This window comes from Anopheles cruzii, chromosome 3 (genome assembly GCF_943734635.1).
Source record: "Anopheles cruzii chromosome 3, idAnoCruzAS_RS32_06, whole genome shotgun sequence".
NCBI classification, from domain to species: domain Eukaryota; kingdom Metazoa; phylum Arthropoda; class Insecta; order Diptera; family Culicidae; genus Anopheles; species Anopheles cruzii.
In genome coordinates, this window is record NC_069145.1 from 79469248 (window position 1) to 79489396 (window position 20149).

The 20149-nt window shown below is 50.7% G+C and overlaps 1 protein-coding gene and 1 non-coding gene across 4 annotated transcripts in view; one reads left to right on the forward strand and one right to left on the reverse strand.

Annotated features, from left to right (window-relative positions):
- The first annotated feature begins 929 nt into the window (after positions 1-929).
- The window catches only part of LOC128274221 (1-phosphatidylinositol 4,5-bisphosphate phosphodiesterase classes I and II), a 43290-nt gene continuing 24070 nt past the window's right edge, over positions 930-20149 (forward strand). For all 3 annotated transcript variants that reach the window (XM_053012337.1, XM_053012338.1, XM_053012339.1), the window contains exons 1-2: positions 930-1169; positions 19894-20040. In XM_053012337.1, coding sequence (XP_052868297.1) covers positions 930-1169; positions 19894-20040 — 387 coding nt within the window. The remainder of the gene's footprint in view (positions 1170-19893; positions 20041-20149) is intronic.
- Positions 6963-7163, reverse strand: LOC128275797 (small nucleolar RNA U3). The gene has a single exon (XR_008269335.1). It is a non-coding gene; the product is annotated as a small nucleolar RNA U3 (small nucleolar RNA).

Here is a 20149-nt window from a genome sequence, read left to right on the forward strand (position 1 = left end):
GTGCACCGACGACGACGACGACGCCGCCCATTCATCATCAATCACTTAGCGGCGGCTTCTGCCCGCCTGCTTCGATGCCGTCGGAAGTGTTTGCCCAGGACCCAGGCGGCGGCCAAACGGAGCGCACAGCATCACAGCTGAGCACCGGCTCAGGGAATGGCGAGTGGCCACTGGCAGCCTGTGGACGGCGCGAGCAACAAGCATCGGAAGCCGAGAATGGCATTCCGACTTCTTTCCCGATGCGGTCTCGGGACGCGGCTAAACGATTTCGCCAGTGCTCCCCCCTCGTTCGCTCCATGTGTTTGGCCGACTCCATAATTTGTGCCCATCTCGTTCGAGTTACCATCAATCATCGGGAACCGCCAGCGAACGGGTGGTGCACTCCGTCGACGAGGATTGCATCTTCCGGGGGGTTGGGCGATTTGCGAGCTCGGTTCCTCCGTGCCCCGGGACCGAAAGGGGAAGGATTTTACGGTGGCGATTGTGCTGTCGTTTGCATAAATTGGCTCGCGGTCTCTGCAAGCGTCGGACGAATTAATCCGGCGCTCCATTCCGGTCCGAGGCCCATAAAATATTCGCATCTTTCACGCGCCCATTGATTGTTACCAATTTTTGTGTTTTTTCGTTGTAGATTTCGAATTCCCCGCGGACGCGGACAGTGAGACAAACAGAGGTGAACCGAGAGTGGTTAATTGAAAATGTATCCATTCGGGTGTGAATATTAATTAAAACGCAACAGTATGGTCCACGGGCGCACGTGTTGAGCTGCGTGAGTGAGTGAGGGAGCTGCCGAGCTCCAGTGTTCCGGTGTCCCGGGTTCAGTGTTTTGCCGGTGTCCCTTTTCGGGGGCCGCGTCGAGGTCGGTTACGTGCCGGTTGCTGGTTCGCGTTATCCTTTCGCGCCGTGCCCGAAGACGAACAGACGCGGAGATGGCTTCCATGCTCACGGCCGGTTGCACGTCGCCCGACGCAAGTGGCAAGCAGCAGTCGGTGTCGCCCCAGTCCTGCTCGCCGCGGATCGGCGCTCCCCCGTCGAACGCCCAGAATGCTGGCCAGACGACGGGCAATTCCGCCGCCTCCGCCATGAATAATCCGACAGCCGTCAAGTTGGGCGTTATGGACGTCCCGAAGGCGCTGCAGGACGGCGAGAAGTTCATCAAATGGGACGAGGTAAGTGGAAAGTGGCTTCGCGGAAAACGGCTCGCCACGCGCGCGCCATGCATATGCAATGAGGCTGTGTATTTGCCCGGTTCCAAGGATCCAGGTTTGCATTAGAAAATGGCCTATCGGCGGTTCTGTAATCGGCTGAGATATTAATTCGAGCTGACAGCGACAGCAGCAGTAGTGCGCGGTCTACCGGAATGTACAGACAAGCGGAATGTGCCCGTCGATCGGCGAGCAGACAATGAAATCGGTTTGACGTAAGGGCCTCGCGCCTTGCGGGTGTCAAGTGATGGTTGGGAAAATCCTTTCGGCACACATCGTTACCACCAATTAACGGCCGGGCAACTTCTCAATAGCTGGCGGCTATTGAGAAAATTGGCATTTTCATCAGACGTTTCGTTCCATTTCGAACCAGTCCAGATTTCGTTCCATTTGGCGCGATGTGCCAACACGCTAATCGCAGAAAATGGCACTCAGCTCCGGCTCCGGTGTTCGAGGATCGTAAAAATTCACCCGGGATCCCCCCAGGTCCGGTGTTGTTTCGGATATGCCAAAAGGGGAAAATGGGAGGATTTATACATCCTTTTTCCGCCCGAACGAAGTTAAATGGTCGAATCGGGGTGGGGTTCTCTGAAGTTACCACCCCGCAGGAGTTCCACACCGTCGGGTTTTGAAGGGCACTCGGAACGGCGCATAAAATAGCATTGAAGCGAAAGGAATATGCTCCTTCACTATGGCTGTGTGTTTGATTGGAAGCTGTGCGACGCTTTTTATGTGGAACGCACGTCGGAAGCGTAGGATCCACCAGATCCGGACGGACACGGATGCACGGATGCTCTGTACTTCATCCCTCATGATTATGGGTTATTGATTATCTCTCTCTCTCTCTGTACCCTACGCTGATGAGCATCAGTCGAGAGCTTCGTCCGGTAAAGACAGCTCCCGAGCCGAGCAACAAACTCCCAGGAACACCCGCACCTCCGGGCCGAGGGATTGAAGATTTTTCAATTATCCTTCCCAGGGTGCGCTTTGCATGTACTCGCACCACAAACCCGTGTAAACACTGATGAGCAGTGGTGGCCACCATCAGGTTCTGCGCGTTTTTTAATCAACATTTCTTCAAACATTCCATCAAAGATTAGTTAACGCCGGTGCTACATCAAACCGGTTCCGGTTCCGGGTCAGTTGGCCGATTTTCCTAATTACTTTCCGGGATGAGCTGCCCGTGGCCCGGACTGCATTTCCGTAGAACGCTCGGTGGGGTTTGGTTCTCTCTCTCTCTCTCTTACTCTGTCGCTCGTTCCTGTGGATTATGGTCGGGCCAGAATACCGCTGAACCGCAAAGCTAAGCTGAATCGAATCCCGCTCGATCCAGCTCGGATGTAACCGGGCGAACTGGATAAAGGACGTTCCGGCACGTTTCTCGGCCACATCGCCACGATCTGTGTAAGCGCCGAAACCGCAACTGCCAAAGACCGGCCGGTGGCCGGGTTTTGGCACAAGCCCCGTGTCCGTGTGTGCGGAATGTATCGCATAACAGTGCGCTGCTGCCACCACGGCCGCCACGGCCGCCACGCGGTGGGGATGGTTCATGACTGCAAATGGCAAATGGGTTCGATTTGCGTGTTTACGATGCGCACGCCGCGCGTTATCGGATTACCGAAAGAGTTTTCCGGGGTGGGCTGGGAGCGGTGGGGCGCCACCAGTGCCACCACTGCGTTGCGGCCAGGTTCCCAAAGACTGGCAGCGAACAGTGTGTGGTTTTTCGATTCGATTACGCGAACCGTGCACGGGCGCGCATTGGTTTACTGTGAATTGCATTGTTGATAGAGCTGCTTAATGCTTTGCGCTTTTTTCAATTAGCTGCCCCACGTGCAGCATTTTGCTGCGCTGAGTTTTAATTCTAGGAATTCTTTGCTGGACCGATGGGACTCACTATTTCGGGTGTGAGCTGTACGTGCGTCTCGCTTGTTTAGTTAAAACTCTTTAAAATTGACAGTAAAATCTATAATTTTGATCTAAACTGCGTAAAACTTGTCGAGATTCCCAAGTTCAAAACAAGAGATCAGCAAATTAAAACCTATAAACACTTTGAAACGGAAACGGTTGAAACGGTTGCGATGTCGGTTAAATGTTGAGATGGTTGAGTCGGTGAGCGAGCATCGCCGGTTGCTACGATTACTCGATATCATTCATATCTGTCAATGAGTTGTTCTAAATATGTTAAATTCTTGGAATTTGGCCAATGTGCAACGAGTTGACTGTCCTTATTTGGTATTTGCTCTTGGTAAGTTTATGATTTATGGCATCCAGCGGCACCATTCAGTTCAATTGACCGGAAAATAGCAGTAGGCCTCAACTCGCTGATAAATACGTAAACGATATTCTTCGTTAGTTATTCAATACGGTATTTTCATAGCCAAACCATTATGTTTTCATGGTATTTTGAATTGTTTTGACAACTTGGAGCTAGCACATTGCAGATTCTTGCCGAAGAAATGGTTTATAAAATCCTGTTTAATTCGCCTTTTAATTTAATTTCATCCTCTCTGGCAAACTGCTGGCCAAGTAGCACCCTTGGCGCAACCAGTATGTGTGCTTTTCATCGTCCACACACAGAAAAACGGAGCTATAAATACCGACGGCGCATACATTGCCCTGTGCACCTCGTGCATTATGCGCCGAGGTGAAACATGATTACCACACGGAATAAGAGGAGACTTACAATTTCATTTTCCTATAAATCTACAGCCACGACTTAGCGGTGCAGAGAGAAAGAGAGAGAGAGAGAGTGAGTGAAAGATGAGAGACTCCTGGTAACGGTGCACCGATCAACGACGGGCAGCGTGCTGTGGTGTGTCCTTTAGTAGCGCACCCTGATCCTGCTGGCCGTAATTCCAGGCCCATTGTAATCCTGCTGCGCGCACACACACACACACGTAGGGTGCAGGATTACCCGTGTCCTTAAGCTGCAACTGAAACCGTTTCCGTGTCCGGAGCGCCGTTAGAAGCTCCCTCGCTGGAGGCCAGTCGCTGGAAAGAAGCAGAAACGAGCCACTTCAAACGAGTCCCATAAAATATGCTCTTGAACTAGATTTCCTGCTACACCACTGCTGTATGTGTCGCTGGTTTTGCTGTGCCCTCGCTTGGGTGGTGGACGGCCGCACGGTGTCGTCTTTTCCTTTTCAGCACCACATTTTCCCAGACGCATTCCGCTCTCTCTATCTCTTCCTCGGTGTCGGTCTCATTTGCTTAAGTCGAAGTGGGGCCATTTCCTAGCTTTTTTCGAGCCTCGAGCTCCGGCAAAGAAATATTATCAACATGAGCAGCACACAGTGCCATCTACTTCAACCAGCCCAAGGTTTTTCTCTCTCTCTCTTTTGCTGTCTCTCACTCTCTCTGTCGCACGCTGTGTTTACATACTCTTGTTGATACAACAAATCCCCAGGCAAGGATCTTCTCCGCTGGCCCTCGGTGCTGCTTTTTCCGTACGACAACCGTTGGTACCAAAGTGAGGTTAGGTTGTTGAACATGCCACCTTTTTTGACGCTTGCGGCTGCTGCTGGGCTGCTAGGGTCCTTGATGATGATAAAGTTGTGTCGGAGAAGAGTAAAATGGCACGAATGAGCCTTCAAGGTCTGGCCCGGTGGAAGTTGGGCTTCCGCTTACGTCGCCCACAGATTCACCCGGCGCTCGTGCTCGTGTGAATCTGTCTCCTTTCATTCGCCGCCTCATATTCGGTGTGGGAGCCTTTCGGTCTTGTTTTGTGTTTCGTCCCTACTGTGCTTCTCTCCTACACAGCCACACGTGATCGCAGGGGTCCTTGGTGGGGTGGTGCAGGATTTTTCTGTGGTGTTGCGTCTCGTTGACGTCGTTATCTTGTCTGCTCCAGCCAGCCCAGCCAGCCAGTTGGTGGGAGGGAGTGCTACCATACGAGCAGCGAGACCAGGAACAGTAACTGACAGCAAAGTGACAGGCCGAAACAATGGCTCGGAGCTGGTGGGGGTCGCTTTGGGCTAAAAATGGATAAACTTTTAAAGGTATAAAACAACTAGGGAAGTGGAGAGTTGGATTTACTTTGGGGACCATGCAGCTCGTCTTCGGAGCGACATAAATAGAGTCAACAACATCAAAGGACCGTTCGGGTCCTGTAAGTGCAAAAGCCCCGTACCGTTCCTGCACTCGAGTTGCTAATTTATGCAAACATTAGGTGAATTCGTAGCTGTAGGTGCCTCGTGGGAACACGGTACTGCTGTTACTGCACGGAAATTCGTTATTAATGGTCCCAATGGATGACGGAAACAAAAATCATTCAGTCCGGAGGTCGGAGGTGGTCGATTAATGATTTGTTAACAGATGTGCCCCATTAGGTTAACCGATCACGACCACTGGGCCCAGGCACAGGAGCATGTTCGGACGTGCGGCCATCAATCACCGCGGCAAAGCTGAAAGGCCAAATGCAGAAAGTCAATGGCCGAAGTTAGTGGTGGCCGCCGATTTTGCTTATCGATTTCCGGCCATCGAGCGCACGACTTCCGACATCGAACCACCGATTGGGCGGCCATAATGATCCCCGGCGGCGTTGCGTGGTGCTCGTGACAGGAGAAAAGAGCGCACACACAAACCACAGGATGTATGTGGTGATTACTGCGCGACGCCTCAGGGTCCTAGGCGGGCGTTTCGCAAAGACCCACCGCTTGGAAAACAGAAAACCATTAGAGTTACGCTCCCACACCCGGTCCGGTAAGGTTGGCGGTATTGGTGATTGAGTTGGATTCGCCTTTATCCTTCGCCGGCCAAAGTTTGCCCGAAAAACAAACCCCTGTTGACAGTTCCTGTTGGCCCGTTCGTTGATGGCGAGAAAGTAATTTCCAGCAAAGCAACCTTTTCGTTTGCTTTTCCGAAGCTTTCCGGTGGCCGAGGGATTGATATTATTATTTATAGGGTGGCCTTTTGTTTGTGGTCGGGTCCGAACCCGGTGAGCCGCTGTCGCGCCGCACACATACAGGCTTGCAGAAAATACCGCATTTCTTGGCCAATTTCGCGCCACGCAGTACCTCACCGTTCATTACATTGATCAATTTATTCGATGCTTATAGTCGTTCTCGGAAGGAACATTTCAGCAGCCGCATCGCCACGTCGCTGTGCCCACATTTTGCACTACCTAGCGCCTTACGCCCCAAAAGTGTCCTGCTCGCGCGCGCTACCCGATAGCCCGATCATCTTCGAGTGTGCCATCAACCGTTTCGATTTCCAACGCGAGCACAGCAGATAAATAAATAAATAAGAAGACGTAATAAAAGCGTCTCTCCGATACACGTGCCACGGCCAGAGTCCGGTCAGGCTCCGAGGCTCAACGAAAAGGGCGAAACCCGCTGCACCGTACAGCACCTTTCACCCGGAGCGATCAACCCAAACCCAACGAGTTTGCGTTTTTTTTTTGGGTATTTGGTGAAGCGCACCACAAATGGCCTTGAGAGATAGGTTGCCGGGAAGACGGCGTGGGCGCGGTCACGCTTGAGCGGCTGAGCGGCGGTTGAAAGTGAAAACTGTCACTTTGGAGCACTTTGCCGGTTTCGCACCCACGGCAGGCGGCACGAACGCCTCCTCGTCTAGGATGGTCCCTTTTTGGGTGTGTTTGAAGTTCCAACAGCCGGGGCGCGTACCCAGGCGCCGTACGCATTCTCTTTGAGGTTTTTGTCTAAATCACCAGATGGGGGGAAAAACGGTGGCCAACAGCTGTTAAAGGCACACAGCCGACCTCTGTGCTGTTGGAAGGCAGAGCTGTGCGCTAAAAAAACCACTCAGATTGCGTCTGCCCTTTGCATCGGAACCGATCATCAAGCACAGGCCGGCGCATCAGAGATACGGCCGAGATCTGCCAGCTTCACGCTCCAGGACAGCCGCTGCGTCTCATCATCGTGGGTTGGAAAGACTTCTCTTTGGGGAAAGAGAAAATGAAAACTTGCCTACAGAAATGATCCTGTGAAGCACAGTCTTAACCCGAACGGTGCCCGATCGAGCGATCCCTTGGCCGCCGGACACATTACTCTAGCGATGTATAACACAAAGCGACCCGTATGTGCGGTTATCATATGACTGACGCATCGGCCTCGCACCGAGCAGCAAGCGGCGATTGAGCCAGACCAGAACACAGACCGATCGCTTCGTGTTTTCTCACTGGCATATTGTGCCAAACGCTGTCCGGCAATGCTGCCCGGTGCGCCAGATGAGAATTGAACACATTTTTATATTTTTATCTCCGAAACTGGTCCCGCTTCGGGCGTGTTAATCTTTGTTCGCGAAACAATAATATTATGACACGTGCTCGTGACGTTTCTCGGAGCGCTGTCGCGGTGAGCGTGGCGATCGCGCTCTCTCTCTCACACAGCAGGCGAGCGGAACCTTACAACAGTCGCGAGATCGGTAAACTCTAATCACATCAAAACAAACTGAGCAAATGACGTTTGCTGAAGTGGTTCAAATCAAATAGAAAATTAACGTACTTTACAAGCACCGATTATATTCGCGTTCGATAAGGTAAACGTTTTCCTATTTCCTTTTCTTGTAGGAAATATCCTAATTGCAGTGAAATCCTTGATTCCGACGCTGTGTTGAGCCCACCCTTGCGTATCTAATTCTATTTGGTAGATCATTTCGGTTCCCATTACCTTCTACCTACGGCAGTGGCCTCCAAGGCCTTGGTAAGAAGCATAATTCATAAAAGTTGCAATAAAGCGGCAAATGGCATCCGCTTAATCTTGCCCCCCACCAAGCGCGTCTCTTCTGGTGTCGGTGCGCGGTCGTTCTTTTGGTGACACTTTCTGCTACGCATCGTACCTTGCGGCTCGCGATTCTTTTCTAGACGCTCGCTACCCGTAACTAGAAACCCGGAAGATTTTCCGCTTCAACGAACGCAGACGGGGGGGGAGTGTATGTAAATAGGATACAAAGAACCTCTGGGTTTCGGTCCGTCCGTGATTTACGCCGTTGGTTCGTGCCATCCCCGGGAGGTGCAGGAAATGCGTGCTATCGCTGGGCACTTAGAAGCGCCCAAGAGGGAGCGAAAGTGAACCGCGCTGATCTGATGTGAAGCGTGCACACCCTGCGAGGCAACTGGAACGTGACGGATGAGAGTGAACTTGATGGTTGCGGGTCGTCGTCGCACCATCACGGTACGATATTTTTATGCGTTTAATTTTTTCACTTGCCACTCAACATCATCAGTGTTAATGAGGGCCCCCGTCGATTGCCGTAAATATGCATGAGGCCGAGAATTGGGTCATGCTTGGGAGACGTGAGCCTAGACAAGACATTTGAGGTTCGTTTGAGCATAAATCTGTAAACACACCACACACAGACCGCGGCCGGCGTTGGATGGTCCATCATTTTCCATCAACTGTCAACCTAATCGTGGACGATTTTAACGCAATCCGGATCCGAATCCGACATGCATTATCTATGCGCTGGGTATTACGGGTGGCAGCGCGTGATTTATGGAGCGTTCCGCTTCGGCCCAACATTCAAATTAGATGCCAGCTTCGAAAGGCCATTCCTCCGGGGTTCGATTCGGATTTGCACAATTTTTGGCAGCCCCCGCGCCGGTGGAGGTGCCAAACTCTGCAAAATGCTGCTCGACACGGGGCGCGCACCATGTGCTAAATTGATTTATGGCGTAAAGTTTATTTTGTTGCCAGCCCCACTCTTTATGGCCACCCCCGTTTTTAATGTCCGAGCGTCGCGTTCGTGAAGCGTCAACTTTCTCGAATCCACCGTTGACACTGGCGGTCCGCGAGCGATTGGAAGTGGGTTCTATTCCTTACGTTTTCCAACATTCCGTCGTGCCGTCGTTCTGGGCCACGGCGGTACCAAGTTGATGGGTATTTTTTTACGACAAAACTTCGTAATTGCTCTGTTCCTTCGGCGGTGATTGTGTGCCCGGTCGGGTGTCCGCACTCGTCAACAAGTAGTTGCTACGCCATTAGTGGATTTCCACTGGAACCGGTGGTTTGGGGCTGGCGAAAGTGGAGCAAAAAAGGGAAAATCTGCATCCAGCAGCAGAACACTGTTGCCGGCGTGCCTCCAGCGCCTTCGTGCTTTAATTAATTCCCACCATCAGCGTCCTCTCTCTCTGTCGCCGCGGCCAAAATTAAGAAATCGTAGCGCTCCCTGGCGCCGTTTAGGAACAACCGTGCGGAAACATGGAATAGACCACGAGTTTCTCGCTTCGCCAGCTCTCGCGTCCCGTGTGCTGTATAGACATACATTATTTATTAATAAAACTCAAACACCTGTTACGCCCGCGAGTGCTGTAAATAAAATGTGCGCCATAAAAAATACAAACCACACGCCGTGCGCCAGCGTACGGGTGAGCCAACGCGAATGTTTGGCCGAACGACTGAGATTGATTATCAATGTTTCAGGATGTTTTATTTATGTATTATGCCACGGCAAACGTTGCGTCACAATATTTAAATAAAACCCGCGGCGAGAGTATCGGCGAATCGGCTGCGAGTCAAAGCGGTTGGCAATAACAATCAAAATGGGAATACGATTCTTGGAAAAATCCCAAGCATTTCGGCCACACCTTCGGCACTTGGGCAAATGTTTTGAAAACTGACGGCACTCGAGCCCCGAACTCGACCATCCGTCGAGAGCACGCCTCATGCGAGGGGTTCCGCCTTTTTCCAGAAACCGCCCGTTTGGTGAATGGCGGAAGACGTCGTTGGCGACGGAAAATCGTGCCATTTAGGGAAACGTGAGATTGGTTAGTCTTTCCACCCGCGAGTAGCACTGGCGCCGGGGAACAAATTATTTTTGACCATGTTACAACTACCGCTCTCTCCCTCTCTGGGCGCGTTCCGGGCCAGCTAATAGCACCATTAGACAGGAGGTGGATAAACAAATTTCATGTTTAATTTCATGATTACGATACGGCCGACGGTCGGCGATCGGGTGCTGAAGTGCTTGAAGACTGGCCCGGCAGCCGGGGCAGGTCGTCCGATGGCCGATGGTTAACTCGTTCCGTCGGAAATGGGTCATTTCTTGACCGGCAAGGGCAAACTACCGGCCGCTCAGTCGATGGCCAAACGGGTACCGTACCGAGAACTGTGGTGGGCGTGTGGGGCCTGTTTACTCGTTCGCTGCTGGCGTATTCTTATAAGTCGCGGACGTGATGTGGACGGTCGGACGGTGTTTGGGTATTTGGGGAAAAAAGTCTCAAAAAGACGGTTTGTGGTTTACGTCTTGCGGTTCGCCGTTCGTTGCCGTCTAAATGGCCAAATGCGCTTCCGGAGGTAGTTTATTATCATCTGAAAGATTATTTATATTTTTTTTCGAACCGAGCAACATTCTTTTGCGGCTTTTATCTCTTCATCTTGGCCCCGAATAGAAACTGGTTCGCAACTATTTGAAGCCACAATCGGATTTTAAACGTATGGAATATGGAACCGCATCCGGGCCGGTCATTGTCTGCGACGTGCGACGTCTTATTTTTAATCTTCAATCCCGTTGCCAACATTATGCTGCATACGGACAGGCATACGGTGATGTGTATTTAAAATTCATTATTCACACCACCCGTTGTTGTCCGTATCGGGTCGTCCGGAGAGGAGGGTACCGGCTATTGTCAAATCGTTCCACGCCACGTTCCATGCGGTTGTCGTTTACAGAGATTGCACTCGACGTATCCCGCGGTCCCCGTTTGACGCCCCCCCCTGTATGGAATGCTCCGCCGCAGCAGGCGACAGTTTTGCGATGCAACGATGATAAGATTCAGCTGCTCCGGTGCTCGTCCCGTTCACGAACAGGCCAACACAATTGGGTGGCCGTTCCGCCGGGGTGGGGTTGGCCATAATGGCCTAACAAAGCACACGAGACACGAGCACGAGATGACAAATGCAAACCAGATGCAACCCGCCGGCATCGCTTATCGCATTTGCTACGTTTGAGAGTGTGCCTTTTTCGATGGCTCAAAGATTGTTGCCATCCGTTCTGTGGGGATTCAGATTTAGCTTTGAATGTTTCCGACCGACGGTGAACAACGCGTCACCACCGGGCACAGGGGCATGCTCCTGATGGAGGCGCCCGGTAGCTCTGGGGAAGAATCCGATATCTGTAGGTCGCCGCTGTGTCTCTATCGGTCGTTTGTCACCTGCCGTGAAAGTTGGATGACAAAGTGCCTCCCTCACCCACGTAGGCCTCACGTTCCATTTAATTCCTTATGCTCCGTTCCGTAGTCTCTGTCGGGTTCCGTGATGTCGAGACAACGACGAATGGCTACAACGTGAGGCGTGATGCATAATTGATGGCTGAGTGGAATTTAATTTTCACTTTAGCTAAGGCAGCGAAAAAATCATAGCCCAGGGGTGGGCTTTCCCTTCCAGAATGGAGATAAAAAGTGGGAAGGTGATAAAATGTTTTATTAATACGCTTTTAATTACAGGACAAGCGAAGGAGCGGAAGAAATCGCACGGCGCACGCCGGAGTAGTTGTGGAGCACGGCAGGAAGCCAACAGAAAAGTGTCAAGTGACGAATTATTGATGTAAGTGGCCGGGTTTGGCAGCCGGTGCGTGCCGGCACTCGAGTCGCTGGAGCAGGATTAGCGCAGCATACCGCTGCGTGTCTCTGCCCATTTGTGGCGTGAAAAATGGAGACACATTTGGTTACGGCTTGCCGCCATGACACATCTTAGTAGGCATGCTGCTCGGTCTCTGACGGGTGACCTATTTACACGTCGTCGGTGTCGTCGGTGTCATGTTGCGTCTTAAGCGAGCTAATGAACGAGCTAATCATCATGACAGTGGTGTGTGTAGTTTGGTGACGATTAGAACCCAGCTGTCCCAGTGGCAGCAGGTCAATTGCGAAGTGCAGCACCCAGCATCCTGTGTGTGGGGATGAAGATTTCTCCTTTGAAGCTATCGAACCCGCAGAACGTGTCTAAATATTTGGGGCAAAACCCTTGTTAATGGCATGTTAAAAAGGTACGAACGGCCGCTGGCGGGCGAAAGTCGTAAAAAGTGAACCGTTCTGGCCGACCGGCTGGGTCGACTGTTTATGGAGTTTCGAATTAATCTATTCTGACATATTCCATTTGTCTAACTGACCGTCCGGGCTGGCTTTGGCTTCGTGTGTGTTGCAACCATGGCAACCGGCAATATTGTAGAGCTTGCCGCCTTCTTTTTCGCCTTCTAGAATTCCGCATTTCGAGGCCAGATGTCGAGAGGCTATTTTTTAGAGGAAATAATGAGCCCTCGACGACGGGCGCCCATCCCCGCGGGCCAGGATTGTTTACCCTACGCCGCGTGTATGATTATCAAATCTACTTCTTTCCGCTTGGCGCTTTGATGTTGTGGAAGCATGTACAGTGTCTGTGAAGTTCATAAAGATTTCTCGTTATCGATTCCGGTACGCCCTGTGGCCGGCACACTGTTTCGTTTGATGGCATATTTTTAAAAACGCCTTCGATGCGTAAAAGAGAAAACCTGAGAGCTGGAAGATTACTTTTTATTGAATTCCTTCCCGGGCGCCCTGGGATTGGGGGCTAAAAGGGAACCGGCTTTGCTGCAATGTTGCCAATATCGTACCGGTAGAAAAACCTTCCAGAACTATACGGTCACTTTCTAATCACTAGCTTCTGCTGCTGCTACTGCTGCTTCCCTTAGTCTGCATTCTTTTCGACATTTTCAGTTGAAAAACCAGCTCCGCCCGTCGCAAGCAAAATGTGCGCCGGTGTGTTCCGGACGCCACAAATGCTTGGGTTGTGTGTTCGAGAAAAGGAACGAAATATTTATGACCTTTGAAATGGCCTTTTTGTTGCCATTCACACTGTGCGTGGCCCTGTGTGTGTTGCTGTGGTCCAAAGAAAGTCCTGATCGTTTTCGGAACCGTCCTCTCCAGTGGAAAGGAAAATATTTTGCAGTTTAGCCTTCCATGTTCTATTTTTTTCCTATTCAGCGAAAAACAGTGGCGAGACCAGCCGCCAACAAGGTTCAACACATGGTCCGATCCGGGGTTTTCTTTTCGCAATCAGACACAAGATGTTGTTGATGCGGCCGTTTTGGTTGGTCTCGAACATTGAACAAACACAACCGGCAGTGTTTACCTGTGGCACTTGTCTAAACGTACCGCACAAGCTTCTTTCAATTGATCTTTATCAACCGGATTTACCGCACATTCGACGCGGCTTTTGGCTCAGTGGCCGAAGCCGCTTCGAGCGATCGAACCAATCGATACCCCCTTGGACGGACCTTGCCTTGTGATTGCTTGCTGTGGGGAGAAAATTGAAATTTGCTTCCCTTCTGTTGGTTTATCCGGTGTAGAGGAACGTTTCGTGCTGAGCCAGCTTGCTCCAGCGGCGCCGGGGCCGGCACTTGGTCAATATTTGGCGAAGCCCAGTTTGATGGTTGCTAATTATTTTTTTCTGTTATTCGGCCGCTCTCGATCGGATCGGATGATGGCGCGCCGATGGTGGTCTTGATGGTTTGTTTGCAGACTAAAACAACTTGTTAGGCCGCGTGAAACGAATGACATACAGGAACGCATTAAAAGTTCATGCTTCGGTTCGGTTTCGGGCTTTTGGGGGTGTAGTTTATTGAGGAACATGTTTTACAAGCGAAAGTCGTGTATTTGAAGCGTTCAAAGTGCTTCTTCAAGGTTTATTTGCAGTGAAACCTTGCTCGATGGTACAAACCTTGTTCGATGGTAGCCTTCCCTCAGAAAGGACGACACACATGGCCACACACACATGATTGACCTTCGGCACCTTTCAGAAACAGCAGCGGCAGTGAAGGACACCAACAGGCGAACGGGAAGTCCTTGCGTGGGCTCGTTGCTCGAGGCCAATCCCCAATTAAAAGGATAATTAATTTGTTTCGCCATTCCCCTATCCTGTAGCCTGTGCCACGGACACACCAGCCTCTCAAGAGAGCCGGAGAGTGTGTCCGTGTTCTCGGGCAAGTAGCGTGCGGGGCTAAGATTCAATTAAGCGCCTTCGTCGGGATTTGACGCGCGATCCCTGACGCGCATACGGCGCCTTCCAGTTTTCTGCTTCCGGCTCCAGCACGCGGGCGCCATATGCTTGCGGTGCGATAACCGGAAAAACGGTTCTACATGAAGCTGTTGCCCTGGCCGGTGAAATTTCATAAATATTAAATTCCTTCCGGGCGCTCACCGGGGCCGGGACGTGCAGCGATCTTTTCACGCCTCCGCGGATCGTGTGGACTGGACCAATCGTTTATTGAAATACTCTGTGTGTGTGTGTGCGCGCTTGTGTGTGTGTAAGCTAATCATCATGACTCCATCGGGTGGCATATTCACAAAACGCCATCATCATAATGCTGATGGGCCCTTTCGGAGGAGGAGAGTTTATACACTTGAACGCGTACGGCAAACAAAACGGGATGGGCCATATTGGATTGGTGGGGGCCCGAGCCAGAAAGCATAGGCATGAAAAATTTAAAACAAATGGCTCTCGGTGCCACGTGGTGGCCGTAGAGGCCGAACCATAAAATCGTCCAAGCCGGGACCGCGCATTTTGGCTAATTTTGCATGCATACAGTTGCTTTATCCTCGCTCAAAGTCTCGCATAAAGTTCCGTCACCGTCCGTTGTGTTCCGGGCTTCCGGTTTACGATGCTGCCAAAAGCTATCATAATTTCGAAAGGCATAAAATTGGCAAGCATAAATCCCCGCGAAACACCCCGCCAAACCAACTTTCCCGCAACTTAAAGTAAGAAGTTTTCATCTTTATCCGAAACGTCACTGCTGGCGCTGCTGTTGACGATGATGGATGGTCGAAATGGAAACCCCGGGATCTGCCGGATTGTGCGATTGCTCCGTAATGTGGAGTTACTCAAGGGGCGGCCCTTTTGGCGGCCCCCGAAATCGATCCTTCGTGTCGTGTCCATTTCTATCAATTAGCTACGGTCCGGTCGCGTGCACTTGGAAACCCTCTAACGACGACGACGCCGCCGCTGACCGCGGTCACCACAGCGAAATCTTGGCCATGGAGATAATTGAATCAATTAGCAGTACATCGCTTTCCGATTCGATTGGTCCGGGTCCGGCCGTTCGATACGCCGTCATGTTATGATATGTTCGTCGATCAACATCGGCGTCGTCGGCACTCTGGCCAAAGGGCGATGAGCTGACGAAGCGGGGAAAAAGTTCATCTATCAACGGTGTCGCCTCGCGCACGCATCTTGCACGACGCTCAGGGAACGGGTTGTGCCTTCCGAGCGCCGATTGTGTTGATTGGAAAGGGACGGCGGGATGATAAAATCAATCAATGAGCAATACCTCGGGTATGACATGGCTCTGACAGTTCACTCTCATGGCTCTCAGTACATTGTGGCGGAACTGCGGATCAAGATCGAATCGGTTGTTTAATTAATCAGTTTTTCCCCGTCAACTATGCTCCCGGGAGAATGATCTGCTAAACGATTCGATAGAGCTGTCTCATATTTTGCCCAACGGTCACTAAAGCGCCGTTTACACGCAGCGATATATCGCTGCAATGCCTTGTATGAAACCAATTGCAACGATATATCGCTACGTGTAGACAGCAAAAAAGGAACAAATTGCTTGTATACGACCAGATTGGCAGATCAAAAAAATTGAATGCGCCGAGCATCAATTTCGGTCCAATCTCCATACATGTGTGCGTGTGCTGACGGTGGATATACATGTGTGCGTGTATTGATGGCGGTTTGGCATGTTGTTTTGAATGTTTTAAAGCAAAAGTTTAACGTGAGAATAATTGCCTTGCTTTAAAAGCCATTCCCTCGACCATCGTGACCGATTAGTACTCTTGGTACGTTCTATTTTTTGCTTTGTAACCGAAACGCACAATCCAAAGGCAGACAAGCACAGTGTTTCTTCCATGGCTGTTTCCATGACACTGAGATCTGCGATTGCAAATCGCAACGATACATCGTGGCGTGTAGACGCTCCACCTTGGCTGCGATATATCGCTGCGATTAATCGATACAAGGCATTGCAGCGATATATCGCTGCGTGTAAACGGCGCTTAAGATTTGCGATGTTCGATGTGCTTCTCAAGTGACAGCTGGAGATGTAAGCAGAATTTCGGCAAAATGTCAAGCGACTTCACGTCGATGGTAAGTTATTAATGGAACCCAAAAGTTAAGCCCTAACCTTAAACTCTACTGAAAGTATCGACATTATTTTTGGAAATAAAATGTTAGGATTTTTTTCCTTCGCTAACAATGCATCATATCGCTTGCTGATCGTTGATAAACACCGCAGGAATGGTGGAAGAAAACACAATGGCACTGAGGTACAATAAACACGAATCTTATGAATAGACATTACGTTTTATCGGAAGCTCCGGATCGGCTGCCGTTGTTGGGGCGATGGCAACTCCCAAAGACGGGCGGGAGATGGGCAAAGCTTCTCAAAAGCTCGCCCAGAAGCTAGGAACGATGGTTAGGAGCATAAATTATACATTCGGCCTGTAATGGATTTACCAATTGAATTTTAAATTGGTTCCCCTCCGAGACGCGGCCGGTGTTGCGTTTTGCAAATGGCAGACGGCAGAAGAAAAGGTGGCCCGTCAGAGGCGTTTTAAATTATTAATGTTTTTTAACCTACGCGTTGCTTGAAATGGAAGATTACTATCTAATATTGGAAAACTAATTGCGTTGTTCTGTACCTTCTATGGGGCAGTGCAGCATAGGGACCAACAGACAGTAACAATTCCCTTTTATCAGGGGTAATTACTTTGCTTTGTTGCAGACAGTAATGGGGCAGCCGATTACACATTATCAGCTTCCAAAACCCTGCCTTCATCTCTTACACTCTGGATGCTCTGAATAAGCACTTAACAATACTTTTCTGCTCATGGTTTTGGCCCCCCGTGCTGAACGTGCCGGAGGTGAACGGTTCGGAGTTTTGAAATATGCTGTAAGTACAAAGCAACCTGGACTGACCAGCTGGGGCCGGTAATTGAAATCCGTGTGGCACTGGGCACTAGTCGGAAGAATATAATCGGAATTACTTCAGAGTTCTCAAGTGCACCAGTGGTTGGGTGGGAAGCAGAGGGGGCCCTCTCTTCGTAGAACTGGATGGGACGTATAGCCTTCCGTAATCTTGTCAGAATGTGCTGTACGAAGGGCATTACTGCATAGTGTAGTATGCCATGGATCATTGTTCTATTGCCCGAACAAAGAAGGCCCATTTCTGCTGCTAGGGTCTGTGAAAGGGTGTTTCTGTACACCATCTGGGTTCCACCCTGTTTGCTTCGGGATTTTGATTAAAATGATTCCCCGGCCACCACCGGTTGCACTGGTTCCGATGTAAAACCACTTCCAGCTTCCGGGGAGGGCGTTTTGAAATATTTATGAAATTAAGATTAGAAACGATGGGGTTGCGTGAGCCTTTGCGCCTTTGACTGTGAGGAAATTACATTGCGGCTAATCTGGCCATCTTTGCAGAAGCTTTGTACCGTCGGCGAATTCTCGCCATGCCAATTGTTTCGAATCAATTTGTTGTCACGAAAGTCGTGTCGTGTCGAACGAACTGGGGCTCTACCACGGACGTACCTCAGACCCTCTAATCAAAATGGCGTGTGTACGCTTACACGCCGTAGGTCGTAGGTCGTAAAACGGATAGATCACGCTTCTCTCCGACGGGCGCCACCTGGCGGAAGGTTAAACCAATGGACAATGTAGCACCGAAGTACGAAGCATCCTCCAAGGATGCATTACATTGCTACACAAAGTGAAGCCCAAGGTGTCCGTGCGTGTGGACCGAAATCGTGCGAAATGCGATAAAAAGTTAAGCGTTCCTCGCGTTGGCACGTGCAGAAGGAACAGCGCATCTGCCATCATCCTTCCTTTTAGCCGCCGCGTCTTGAAGACACGAGACGTCCGGGGGCAGAAGTCACGAATCTGCTCCGCTGGTTTGCGTTGAGGTTGAGATTGTGACTCTATAAAACTGGGCGTGTGCGAGATTGGAATGTGATGGTTCAAAATCGGACTCAAGTGAGGTTTGTTAAACGTGGTTCGGGGTCTTCGAATGTCCAACAGAGGCGCCGCTACGCACGGGCACGTACCGAAAACATGTGGCGGCTATGCTAACCGCTTTGATGGATCGTTTCGCGCTGTCTTTTATCAGCACTATATGTTGGCATCGGATGGGAACACCGCTTCCTGTCGGTGTTTTTCGCGTTAATGCGTTAGTCAAGACCGCGAAAGAGGGATTTCGCTGCCGTTACCACAGCCGACACGCGCGTTCCCCGACACCGGCAGCACATTACATATTGATCAAAATTTCCGATTCTACCGTAAAACCACACCGGTGATGGAGCCGAAACTTTGCTGCTGGAAGCTAAAAGCGTTGCCAAACCCGAATGTCGAAATCGTCAACAAGTTCCGCGCCACAGCGGGCTCTATCTAGCATGATTTGTGCCGTTTCTTTCACAAGATGGCGCATTTAAATTCATGTTCTGCAAGACAGGAAACAGTGTCGACAACATTTATTACCTTTCTTGATATCAAAGCCCGCGTTCTTATCACGCCTAATACTTTAAATCGCCTACGATTGTGCCTGTAATTTATTTAGCTTAAAAATGACCATCAATCAGTGGGGGCTTGGCGCGCTCGAACGGTCGCTTGAGCGCTTGGGACCCACCCCTCTCCGGAGCTTATCTAATCCTTGGCCAGCGACAGCGGAGCGACAGTAATCGCTGGCCGCCTTGTGGCCCCGCATCCTTTGCGGGATACCCTTAAACTCTAGCCCTATTAATGATGCCCGATCGGGCAGAATTGTGATTACGCAACCCCGTTGTTCGGTTATTCCGCAGGAAAGCCGGAAGCCGGACGCTAAGAACGGCTTTCGACCGGCGATGGTTCGTCGTTTCGCTTCCCAGGGTTCAAATGAACCGTTAAGATCGATAGCGCCCGGTGGAGGAAGTCACTTCGCTGCCACTTTGTTGTGTGCGGTAACCCGGCACTCCCTTCGCGGTAATTCCATCCTATTTGGGGCTTCGGGGTTCAACAAAAAAAAACAAATTATGATAAACTGTTTAACAAAACTCGCTCCAGTAGGTGAGTCAATTTGAATCAGTTGGAACGATAATTGTGGGGTCCACACAGAAAGCACTCATTTCGGAAGGGACATCGAAAATACATTTGCATCGCACCCCGCACATTAAGCCAATTGCTGGTATGAAAACGCATAACGCGCTCTCCGCCCCGCAAAAGCCGAAAAGGAACTCGAATGCCGGTAGCCGTAAAAATCACAGCCCTTTGGGGCACTATCCTCGGCACTCAGATTGCTGACCGATCAATGTGTTGGCTGGCTGGCTGGGCATGTAAATGGCCGAATAAAGGGACCAATTCTGTGTCAAAATGCGCCGAACTCGAGGGCACACCTAATTGGATTGCGCGCCAAGGATCGCGTCGCCGTTGCGTTGCGCTCGGTAGTGAGGTTAAAACGTGAGGTTATTGCGAAAAGCTTTTAGCGATAATTTTCGTCCGCTGGCAGTGGCCGGAACAACCGGCGAACCGGCGGACTGCTCCGGAGGATCGTGGACCACCTCCGTGGCCAGTCGATAAGAGGTCACAAACCAGCCAGCAGATAAAACAACCAACCGACGGCGACGGAACAGTACCGTTCCGGCGAATCGACCGATTTCGATTGATGTGTCGTCCTATTTTGTGCTACCATTTGTCTCACCGCTTTCGCTGTCTTCGCGTTCTATTTTCAGGATTCCTGCAACGGGACCCCGGTGACGTTGCGTGTCGACGTGAAAGGTTTTTTCCTCTACTGGGTCGACCAGAACCACGAGATGGACATGCTGGACATTGCGACCATACGCGACGTCCGGACCGGACAGTACGCCAAGAAGCCGAGGGTAAGTTCCGGTGGTGGACGCGTGGACGAAAAAGTTATTGTCCGTCCGCATTTTCTGCGCTCAAAATTGGCACGTGATTGACATTAAAGTTAATTTGATTATGATGGAC